At 34.0% G+C, this 12,347-nt stretch overlaps 1 protein-coding gene across 12 annotated transcripts in view; it reads right to left on the bottom strand.

Annotated features, from left to right (window-relative positions):
• The window catches only part of CSNK1G3 (casein kinase 1 gamma 3), a 106,341-nt gene that overhangs the window by 56,432 nt on the left and 37,562 nt on the right, over positions 1-12,347 (bottom strand). For 10 of the 12 annotated variants that reach the window (XM_017859736.1, XM_017859733.1, XM_017859731.1 and 7 more), the window contains 2 exons: positions 8,592-8,632; positions 4,300-4,369 (listed from right to left, as the gene is read on the bottom strand). The exons of 1 other annotated variant lie outside the window; for it this stretch is intronic. In XM_017859736.1, coding sequence (XP_017715225.1) covers positions 4,300-4,369; positions 8,592-8,632 — 111 coding nt within the window. The remainder of the gene's footprint in view (positions 1-4,299; positions 4,370-8,591; positions 8,633-12,347) is intronic. One more of the 12 variants, XM_017859739.1, reaches the window with a different exon arrangement.

Genomic DNA, 12,347 nt, shown 5'->3' on the forward strand with positions numbered 1-12,347 from the left:
TAAATATCAAACTTTAATCACAGGATCACAGAAGTTAGAAAACTATAGGAAATTTGAAGATTATATATCCCAATTTCATATCTAATGAAAGAAAATAGTCTATTATTATTTAAAAATTTATTCTTTCAACCATTTACCAAGAACCTACAACTGCCAATCATTCTGCTACCAAAAAGAAAAAGATGAACATATCATTATCATCGCCCTCAAAGAGTTCAAAATTCAGTGGAGAAGACATAGACAAATAATAATTACCATATGATAAAAGAAAAATAAAGGTTTCAAAGGTTTCCATATTCAAAATAATATCAGATCAAATAAGAGGCTTTTCTGGAGAGGAAAAGATGTCAGAAAATGCATTGCTAAGCAGGTGACATTTAGCTAAGGCTTAAAGAAAAAAGGAATTCATTAGAAAAGAAAGATATTCCAGAAAGAATACAGACATGTGAAAATAGTAAGATCTACTCAAGGAATAGTAAGTGTAGTGCAAGTGAAAAGTAGGTCAGTAGAAAGAAAGAAATTTGGACTTTATACCAAATGATGTGCCCCTATGTGCAGGCAGAGGTAAAAACGGCGTTGAGATATTCAAAAGAAAGCCCAATTTGAAGAAAAGTGACAATGGGGACTGGAAGAGAATGAAGTCAAGAGAGATTTTAAGAGACAAAATTGACAGAACTTTACTACACCAATAGGCCAAAATCAGAGGAGGCTAACATTTCAGCTTGAACAGATGTGGAACTAATGGAACCACGTAATCCAAAAGACCAAGCAGGAAGGTCTTTTAAGAGAGAGAGAAATTGTTGAGAAAACAAGGGAAAAAGAAGGTAGGGAACTCATTCCAGCTATATGAATTTCTGATTTCAGTAGGGATATTCATATGCAGCTAGACTTAAAGAATAGAAGCAGGAGATAAAGAACTGGAAGTTATCTTTACACAAATAGTAATTTCATTTCTTCCTCCTTCCCTCCTGTTACAAAAAATCCAAGATTGCAGGATGAAGCCACACACTAAGGTTAGGAGCCTGGTTCCTTACTTTTGAGCAGCAGTACCAACCCTACAATTGCCCACCTCTGAACTCATTTGTCTCACATTACATACCTTTACTTGTTTAAGCTACGGTGGCCACAATTTTTGTTATTAAGAGTCAAATCTATTTATAACCAATGGAGTGGTCCACACAACTTTGTTCTTGCTATTCTTTTCTTGTCAACCTCTATACTCTCCTCAGGGAGATCTCATCCATTTCTTTAGCTTTAAAAACCATCTATGTGCTGATGACTTCCAAATCGAGGTCTTCATTTGACTCAATGAATACTGAGTAGATGTGACAAAACAAGACTATTCAATACATTAAATGTTTGCTATCACAGAGTGATAATGGTATAAAACAATATTCTAATCCTATGCAAAGCTAAATAATGTAAAGAGGGATATTGTCAGAGAAGCTACATAAACAGAAAGAAAGAAGCATGGATTTACAGAAGGATCAAAACCCAAAGAGGCAAAACCAAGTTGTGTATTTTTTCACAGATACCTCACTAAATAATTCTAAATAAATCAATTTTCAATTTCTTTGTGGTAAAATACACATAGAACTTATCATTTAAACCATATTTAAGTGTACAGTTCAGTGGTATTAAGTACATTTACATTACTGTACAACCATCACCACTATCCATCCATCTCCAAGATGTGTTCATCATCCCATATTGAAACTCTTACCCAGTGAACAATAATTCCCCATTTCTGCCCTCTCCCCAAGCCACCAGAAAACACCATTCTACTTTCTGCCTCTATGAATTTGACTATTCCAGGTGCCTCATGTAAGTGGAATTTATTTGTCCTTTATTTGTCTATTTTTGTTGGTGAGTTTTAGAAGTTCTTCATATATACTGGATGATACTTAAATATATCTATTTTTAAAGAGAATATTAACAAACAAATTGCTATATAAATGAAATTCAGCAAACCATAGGAAAATTATAGGCTGAGTTACTCTAAATAGCCCGTTTATAATTAAGAGCAGTCTGAAAATATAATCTTTTCAGATATGAATTCCAAAATCAAACTGTTTAAAAGTCATCAGTTCTTTCAAAACAATTAAGCACTCTTGATTTTCTACAAAGCTCACAAAGGTACTTAAAAATGCTTTCATAAAATTCACAAATGACCGAAAAAAAACACAAAAAACATGCCCAAATTCACGACTCGTACAAAATACTCTAAAATACCCACACTTGTCAGAGCTCGGAGCCACATGATGCACACCTTCAGAAGGACCATTTGTATTTCAATCTATGTAAATGACCCCCATAGAGCACAGAGGAGCATAGCACCCTTAGTAAATAGAGACTCCCCTGTAAATGGTGGTCACTGCAGTTGTGCAACACTGCAGTCTGATGGCATTCAAGTCCTAAAAGATGTTTCATTTTTAGTCTTACTATCTCTGACATAGTTTTTAAATATAAAACAGAAAAAAGTTAAAATAATAAAAGTACACATTTGTTATTCAATTCAATGACTTGCTAAACTCTAAACTGACTTATTCATTTCTAATTAAACCACTCAATCCTATTCTTCCAAATGACAGTGTTACTACTGTACTAGATAGATGTGTGTTTTTTTATCACCCTGGCATCCAATCCCCCTTATATAACACCTCGATTTCCCTAAAGTTCGGATAAGCATTTGATCTAACTTGAGGCAATCAAATTCACAGTAATTAAATCAGGGATAAGCATGACATAAGGCAGTAAGATTTAGTCCTACAACTTTTGCTGAAAGTTTTAGGATAGAGATGCTTTCATAATTGCTAAGCCTAGGTTATTGGTGGCCACCTCCAGCATCTCTTAAGAAGGGCCAACCAGAGAGTGAAGCCTACACATACTCAAAAGGCATATCATAGAGACTTGAGATGTTGATGACAGTATTTGAAGCACTGGATAGAACAATGTCTTATATATCAAGTCATTTTCTTGAATTTCCAAGTACATGAGTCAATAAATTCATTTTATTCCCACTTAACTTCTTATTTGCTAGTCTTAACTAATATGTATAGTTTCAAACATAATTAGTTTTATCCCAATAGCCTTTAAATCCCAGTTGTCAGTGATAATTCTGATAACTCCCTGAGGCCTGTCTGTATCAGACTTAAATACGTATTATAAGAAGTCTGTAGTGATGAACACATTACTACAAAATTTAAAACTTATTGTCCCTGCAATGACTATTCATTTGCAAAGTGTGCTCTTAGAAAAACAGAATGTAAAATTGATATCAGTATTAAATGGACAGCTCTATCCAAAGAATGTAAACATGCTTACAAAAAGATACATGAAGAAATTCCATTTCATTAAATCTGGAGAAACAAAATTCCTCTACCTGTATCATACAAGAAGCTATACAAGTAAAATCCTTTATTGAATAGAAGTATACAGAAAAGTGCTGTGAGAACCTTTTAACATAAAGAAAATGTAACATACAATAGAAAGTTTTTCCATGAATTATCTGTAGTGGCATGAAATAATCTCACTTAAATTTCGAGTTTATCTAAAAACATACCCACATTTGTTGCCAAGGGTTGCTGTAACAAATTACTACAAATTTGGTGGCTTAAAACAACAGAAATTTATTTTTTCACAGTTATGGAGGTGAGAGTCTGAAATCAGTTTCGCTGGGCCAAATCAAGGTGTTTGCAAGGCCACACTCCCTCTAGAGACTCTAGGCGAAAGTACTAGAAGCCTCTCCCAGGTTCTTATGGCTGCTCTGCTCCAGTCACAATGCCTACTCCTTTTCTGTGTGTATAAATGTCCCTCTGCCTCTCTTACAAAGATACTTGTAATTGCATTTAATGCCCACTAGATAATCCAGAATCATCTCTCCATCTCAAAATCCTTAATTTATTATACCTGCAAAGTCTTTCTCATACAGTAACATGTAGAGGTTCTAGGGATTATGATACGGATATCTTCTATGTGGCCATTTTACAGCCTACCACTACATTATAAGCCACTGCAACAGCTATAATAGTGCCAAAAAGACTAAGAATATGGAAGAAGTATGCATTTTATATTCTCAAATTAAATTTTTTCACAATGTTCTCTACTTATATCAGCAGAAACATAAAAAGCTCCAAATTTGTCATAAAATTAAAAAGGGATCCTAATAGTAAGAAAATGTATAATAAACATAGCCGTATGAAGTGATTTTCTTAACCAAACTTAAAAAAAATTCCTTGAAACTAAAAAGTCATGACAATCCACTTTATTTCAAATTTAAAAATTAATACAAGACTTTACCTCCAGATCCTAACTGCTTATAGAATCTGTATTCCAAATGTAGCTGTGGTGCTCTTGATTTCATGGGCTCCTAATTGAAAAAACAAACAAAAAAAGACATTTAAGTTATTAAAAGGGCACTAGGCCCCAACACAAATGTTACAAATTTTGGTGTCAATGCCTACATTATGTAATAATCTACTAGGCATCTTTGTCTAAGATTAGATTCATATAAAAATTAACTTCCTGTTCAATGTAAAATAAAATGATGCTACAAATGTACATACACTAAGTAGCCATTAGATCAGGCAGCAGAAAAATCCCTTAAGTTTGACTCTGACCCTGAGAAAAATGTGTTCTGAACATTCATCACTAGAGAAATGATGGCCCTTTTACTATTTCTCCGGTTCCCCAAATTCACCTCTGAACTGTGTATTTCTTACATAAAGGTTCTAGATTAAAGTTAAGCCATAGGATAGTAAGAAAGAACAAAAATGGTAATATGAAAATGTTGATAGTAGCAACAATGTCTTAAATTTTTTTCCCTAAGGTATAACTCATATGCAATAAAACACACGGTTCATAAGCGTTAAATCCGTATCAACTCCATATATCCCTATAACCACCACACCAATCTATAGAGCATTTCCATCATCCCTTTTTTACTTCTACCACCTTTGGATTAGTTTTGCCTATTGCTGGATTTCACCTAAATGATATACAGTGTATGCTTTCTGTTGTGTCCAGCTTTTATCATTCGACATAAAATGTTTTTGAGATTCATACACACACACACCACACACACACACACACACACACACAACATGTACAGAGGAAACATAGGTTTTAGACATTAGAAATAATATTAAATATGAAAATACAAGAAGTAGAAAACTGTAACAGGGTAACAGGAAATTTAAAAAAGAACCAACAGAAAAGTATAACAAGGTAAGAGAAAATTTCAAAAAGAATCAATAGAACTTTGAAAAATAAGAGAATACAATAACTAAATTTAAAACTCATTTTGCCATCAGATTAGCGTAACAGAAGAGAGAATTTGGAAACTGTAAGGCAGACAGAAAAACTATACAGAATGCATCATGAAGGAAGAAAAATTGGAAAACGGAAGAAAAGATTAGAGACCTGGACAATCCAGTGAGGTTTAGTATGGACTTGATAAGAGTACCAGGAGGAAAGGAGACAGAAAAGTCAGCAGAGGCAATAATTGGATAAATCATTGCTATGAATCTTCAAGAATTGATGAGGATAACAAACCACCAATTCAAGAGGAATGTGAATCCCAAACAGGGTAACTAAAAAGAATTTTATACCAACACATCATAATGAAACTATGAGCAACAACAAAAGAATTCACATAAACAGCATTAATATCCCACTGCAAAATTTATAAATTTTATTACAGGAGAAAACAATCAGCTTAGTTCTTGAGAGGCAGGATAGTACAGTAGTTAAGAGCACAGACACTGAAACTAAATTGTACTAGGTTTGAATCCTAAATCCTCTACTTCTAACTGTGTAACTTTCAGCAAATTATTTAACTTTTCTGTACTTTCCAGTTCCCTCATCTGTAAAACTGGGTTAAAACTTAACCTTTCTATAAAGTACTTAAAACAGTGCCTTCTATACATATAGCACTATATTACCTATAATTATTCAGTTAACTACCTAGAAGTACATAACCTTAAGATGCAGTAAGAAGATGTCCATGTAAACAATCACAAATAAAATTAAATATGTAACTTATTCAATCACTAATACCCCTTAGATAAAAATAGAGACCCAAATCTGACTTAGTTGAGTCATTTCAACTAGATTCCAGTACTTAAGCAGCAAAGTTTTAACACTATATAATAAAAGTCACCTTCCCCAGGATGACATTTTCATTATTCATGTACAACAAGATATAAGGATGGTAGCTCAGGTAATATTAACAAATTATCTTGAAACAAACTATTGATCTGAACTAGGGTAATACTAGACAAATGAAAAAAATCTTCATAAGAGATGACGAAGCTGAAAGCAGTCACAGAAATCTGCTCTCCAAACTCAGGTTATCAAATTATGCCTTTATTTGTACCAAGCAAAGTATAAAAGCCAGATAGCACTGAGGTATACAGACATAAGATTTTCAAGTGATTACTTTTATGGCAGGTCTAAACAAAATCACTTTATCTGGCACAAATAGATATAACAGATACAAATGAAAAAACATATAAGGAAATAATGAACTAAGTAACAAACTATCATTCAACGGTATATGTGAAAAGTTTTCTGTCCTTCCAATATTTTGGATGAATTTGAGGTGAACATGACTAGATACCACTCTACAATATCAAAATACTAGAAACATAGATCCAAAACTATTCCTAGTTCCCCCAAAGAACAATGAATAACCATAATTATTACATGTAATGCTGATCATTGTGCTTTAAACGATCATTTAAAGCTGATCGTTTTGCTTTTTCTCCCCAAAAAAGGGGAGAAAAGTAATTAAGAGGACAGAGATACAGCACAAAAATAAACTTTAAAAAGTGATATATGGGTATGTATATAAGAAGGCTGAAAGAAGACATAATAAATGTTTAATAAGGCATCAGTGGTCTGAACAAGTTCCAAATCTATAAATAATAGGACCTAAGGATCACCACTTAATGAATGTAACAGACAAGGAAAGGTCAGTCTAGAGCAGGGGTTTCTGCTTTGACACCATGGTTTATCTGCCTTAACATATCAGATAAATATCATTCACATACAAAACACGCTCCCATGAGTAGAGTTGCTCTCTACAGGCTGTTGCATCAATAGCACAGACTGTAAACACTGCCACACTTTTATCTTTCCACACCACAAGAATTGTAGGTTCAGGACCACTGGCCTACAACATGAGAAAAGGAAGGATTTCAAAGAAATGAAAGTCAGCAATGCCTGTTCAAACAATGTCCAGGCTGGGCGCAGTGGCTCAAGCCTGTAATCCCAGCACTTTGGGAGGCCGAGGCAGGCGGATCCCACAGTAGGCCTCCCCACTGTGATTAATATTCACCAACCTCTTGTTCTGATTTCATGCTCATGAGGGGACCTTGTAATTTTAACTTGGCTTTCTATGTACATCGGCCTATAGAAAGAAATTTGGGCTTTCTAGACCTGTAAAATACCTCATTATTAGTTAGAAATTCACTCTTTCCTGCATCTGAGAGCTTGATAGTGTGAATTGATTACTGCGAATCCACCTCTAAGAAACGCTGACAACTGGTGAGATAACCTTACCAGGTTTTGTTTCATAAGCCAAGGACCAGATCTTAATACCAAGATGGACTCATCTAGCTAAAACCCAGTTTAAAGCCACATGTCAGCCAACCAGTCTCTCTTCATGGCACTGCAACCCTACTGTACATCTTTATTTTGAGTGAAAATAAACATTTGTTACACTAAAACTTGATCTATACTCAAAAGATACTTAATATTAAATAGTAGAGTTTTTCTATTTCCTCTCATTTGCCTCTTCTCCTAATAGTCTCTCTTTTATATATTCATTTCACATTACCCTAAGAACAGAGGTTATACTGACAGACAAGGTTGAGAAAGGCAGAGAAAACCAAGCCATGCTAAACTTCAGGGAAACCTGGCTGGCAAACCAGACAGAAAAGTTGTACCAGAAAAAGTATGTCGTATAAAATAATTCCTAGATCCCAATTTTTCCAAAAGAGATCTCTCTCCGCTTTGCAGCTGTCATACTGGGCATATTGAAGACTTTAGAATAACTTCACGGGAGTTTGCTTTCCCTGTTATCTATCACCTACCACATCAAGCATTTCTGGATCCCTGAAAGTCAAGCAATACCCAGCTTTGCCATATATATGAAGTAACAATTTAAAAAGAAACTTCAGAAGCTACCTGGAAGTATGTTGTCAAAGAATATAATCCTGAATACTAAGAACACTTTTGTTTTATCAAAATGTTTGCATCAGAAGGCAAAATCTCGTTAATTTTATCTAATTAAAAGCCTTCCCTAAATTAAAATAGGGCCATGATCCAGAAATTCAGTTCTATAATGCTGCCAAAGTAAAAGGATTGAGTTTTCGTGGCACAGACCAACAAAAATGTCCTACACATTACCATATACTTTAAGAGCAGGATGATGTTAGGAGCTTAACAACAAAAGACTAGCTATGCATATAACTGTCAAACAAACATCCAAATTACAAATGACATGCAAACAAAAAATAATGAAAATATGTAAGTTAATCACTTAAAAGTAACAAAATAATTAAGAAAATTAAGAAACAGGAACTTACCAACTTAATTGCCACATATTCATTTGTGTATAAATTTTTCCCTTGAAAAAGAAAAAAAAAATCAGATTCTGCAAGTAACTGATTTTAAAGATACATTATATAAAACTCTGAAAAAAAGCACATAACACATTTAATTAAAGCATAGGTTTTTGCTTCTACTTGGCAAAAAAATTTAACAAGGAAATATTTAAACTTATTATCAACTCAATGATGTATTTAGTATTTCACCTAGATTCAGAGTAGAAAGTGATACAAACACTACAGATACTAATAGCCCACTTATAAAATGGAAAATTCTGACTTTGTTGGAATATTGTATACAATTTAAAAGTAATCAGTAGTCAAATGCATGCTGAAAAAATTTCAAAACCAGAACTCCTATATAAGAATACCAAATTCCTCTCCCAACCACCATTTCATTTTAAATCCATCGTTATTATGAGATGCAATCTTACTAGGACTCATATTTAATCCAGTAAATATATTAAATAAACTTAAAATATCTGAAATAAAATTTTAAAACATTCGATAATTGGCTGTGATAAACTAATTAACCACTTTGAGGAGAAAAATAGTTACTGGTGCCTCACCTTACAACGAAATTAATTCCAAATATCTTAAGAGTTAAATACAAGCTAAAAACAAGAATATTTATCACATCCATACATTAAGGATTTTCTGAGCATAAGATCATGGCTGGTGCAGTGGCTCACGTCTGTAATCCCAACACGCTGGGAGGCCGAGGCAAGCGGATCACGAAGTCAGGAGTTCAAGACCAGACTGACCAACATGGTGAAATCCTGTCTCTACTAAAAATACAAAAATTAGCCAGGCATGGTGGCGCACACCTGTAATCCCAGATACTCAGGAGGCTAAGGCAGGAGAATTGCTTGAACCCAGGAGGCAGAGGTTACAGTGAGCCAAGATCGCACCACTGCACTCCAGCCTGGGCAACAGGGCAAGACTCCATCAAAAAAATAAAAAAATAAAAATTAGGATCATAATGTTTTATACAAATTTGATTACATAAAATATTTAAAATATTGAATATCATTAGAGATTCAATATCACTAACATGTAAAGAATTCAAATGAATTATAGTAATCTTTAGCACTGGCAAATCAAAAATAATCTAGAAAATTCCAACTGGTCAGCATCTGTAGTCAAAGTAGAGTACTAAAGAGAATTTTGGAAGCACTAAGTATATGAAGATAATTTGATTAATGTGTAAGTACATTAAAAAGAATGAAAAAACAGATACATGATTTCTGAATTTCCAGTATTTTTTCCATTAGCATATATTACTTTTCCATAGTGGAGGAAAACAGAACAATGTACAGTTTTTTGGTTTTTTGTTTTTTTTAACAGTGAGAGCAACTGGCCCTGGTCACACTGGCTACTGAACACAGAAGCAGCAATCAACAACTTTGACACATGTGATTTTCCAACATAATAGCCTGAACCTCCTTCCATACAGCAGCTGATGAACAGTAGTAAAACTTCTAGGCAAAATTTCAGCTTTAGTTGTGTTGCTACCTTTGTACAGTAGTGTTTATTTATACAAATATTATAATACTTTTCTGAATTTTGTCCTTATTGTACAAAATTGAGTGAAAATAAAGGACAAAAAGAAGTATTCATATTAACACTAAGTAACATAGGTGTCATAAACTCAATACAGTTGGCAAAAAGGATGGAACTCAACAGAAGTTCCAAAAGTGGTCAACTTTAAGCTCTTTTCATATACTCATTGAACTTATATACATATTTTCAAAATTACAGAATATTTCATATTTTAGTCAATTAGTTCAACATTTAGATATACTTTCATATATATTTTAAAATGCATTATGTATGAAAAGTTAGGTTTCCTCTATTAAACTTGGCAGTAAATAATTTAATGATATTCACAATGAAGAACTTAATGTCAAAGAACATTAACAAAAGACAATTCTGGTTTTGAGTTCCAAGACAGAATTTGTATTTCCCAAACATATCATCATCTTTTCATAACTATTTTGTATATGATGTTTATTCATAAGTACACAAGGAAAAAACTTCACATGACAAGAAGTCAGGTTAACTACAGATCTCAAAGAATCAAAATATACCAAATGCCTCTAAAAGTACTATTTTTGTACTCCAATGTCTACCTTTGAGGTCACAGCAGAAAGCTAAATCCTAAAAGGATCATCTTTTTTTGAATACTAGAGATTTTGCTGAAACTTGAAGTCACAATGATGAACAAAGATTAAACAAAAACACAAGTGCATTTTTGTCACCTAGCATAGCCACAGCCTCACTTTTAACCAGATTTGTTATACACATAAACAAACAAATGATGCAAAGTATGTGTTTATGTATAGTGTGAGTAAGGTGTGAGTAAAACGGAAGGAATGTGCATGTAGTGAGAATCCCATTAAAAGAAAAATCCAAGTAAACTGGTGCCAGTTAAGTGATGTTTTAATCCAATTTTAAAAGACATTTCCAGGAAAGCATTGTGCCATATTAAACTTGAAAATATAGTTTTACCAATTTTGTGGCTTTGGGGTGGTAATTATCAAAACTATTTTCTTCAAAACTATATATGTTTACAGCAGAAACAACTATTTACCCACCAATAGCCATTCTCCCCCTACAGAATGCCCAAGCTTGAAAATGGCTGCCCAGCTAAAGACTACACTGCCCACCTCTCTTTCAGCTTAGTGTGGGCACGTGACTTAAGTTCTAAATATCAGTGGACATTAAGTATGTTCCTCCTCACTTCCAGAAAGGAATGTATATGCTCCTGCCCCTTTTTTTCTGTATTCTTGCTGGCTGGGAGATGGAAACAGCTAAAGCAACTTGTGCACAGAGACTGAAGTCACATATTAAGGATGCAGAGGTACCCTGACAGCCTTCGGGTTTCTCCCTCTGGTCTGTGTGGTGTGAAATGAAAATAAACCATTTGCTTGAAACCACTATATATTGGATTTTTTTGTTACCGTCTTACAGTCTGTTCCTTAGTTATTACATTTTTCAGGTAAGTTTTATGGTAGCTTCGGTTAGAAACAGCAGAAAAATCAATAAACATGAAAATGATGAACCCATTCAAATCTATATATTCATTTGATAATATATTGTAAGGCCTGCAGAATTTTCAACAAAGCAATTATCAAATATAAACAATAAAATAAGGAGTTACTAGCTATGTAGGAATAAGAAAAGAAAAAACAAAAATAAGAGATGTTATGGAAGCTCCTGTGGCATACTTCATTATGTCAAAAGTTACAATGTCTTATTTCAGACATGGTTATTCATAAAGCAATACATAATATTCTCTTCTGTGCTCTTTTATATGATATAGACAGATGTGGCCACAGAGTACAAAGGAAAGTCCCTCATGAAAACAAAGGTTATTATACTTACAAATTCTGGACAGGAAGTCACATCACATGCCACACAGGATCACAGGGGAAATGCTAGGTTTTGGTTAGGTGGCAGGAAAACAAGAGCAAGGGGAATGCCTAGGCCAAAGCATTTACTGGGGTTTCCCAGGGAAAGGCAAGGCAGGGCAGGGTAAATGATTAAGGATTACTTAGTTTGAATAATTCTAGTGACTTCTGGGCTATAAGAATGGGTCTCTAGCTTCCAGGTACCTGGCCCTGGGGATGATAAGGTAGAGGAATATTGCCTCCTGGGTGTATAGGCCAGATAAAAAGTTAGTGTGCATATCATAGGCATGCTCCCAGCTCAGTTTTTGGCTACTCCTAAGAA

The sequence above is a fragment of the Rhinopithecus bieti genome, unplaced genomic scaffold (assembly GCF_001698545.2).
Source record: "Rhinopithecus bieti isolate Rb0 unplaced genomic scaffold, ASM169854v2 scaffold_48739, whole genome shotgun sequence".
NCBI classification, from domain to species: Eukaryota; Metazoa; Chordata; class Mammalia; order Primates; family Cercopithecidae; genus Rhinopithecus; species Rhinopithecus bieti.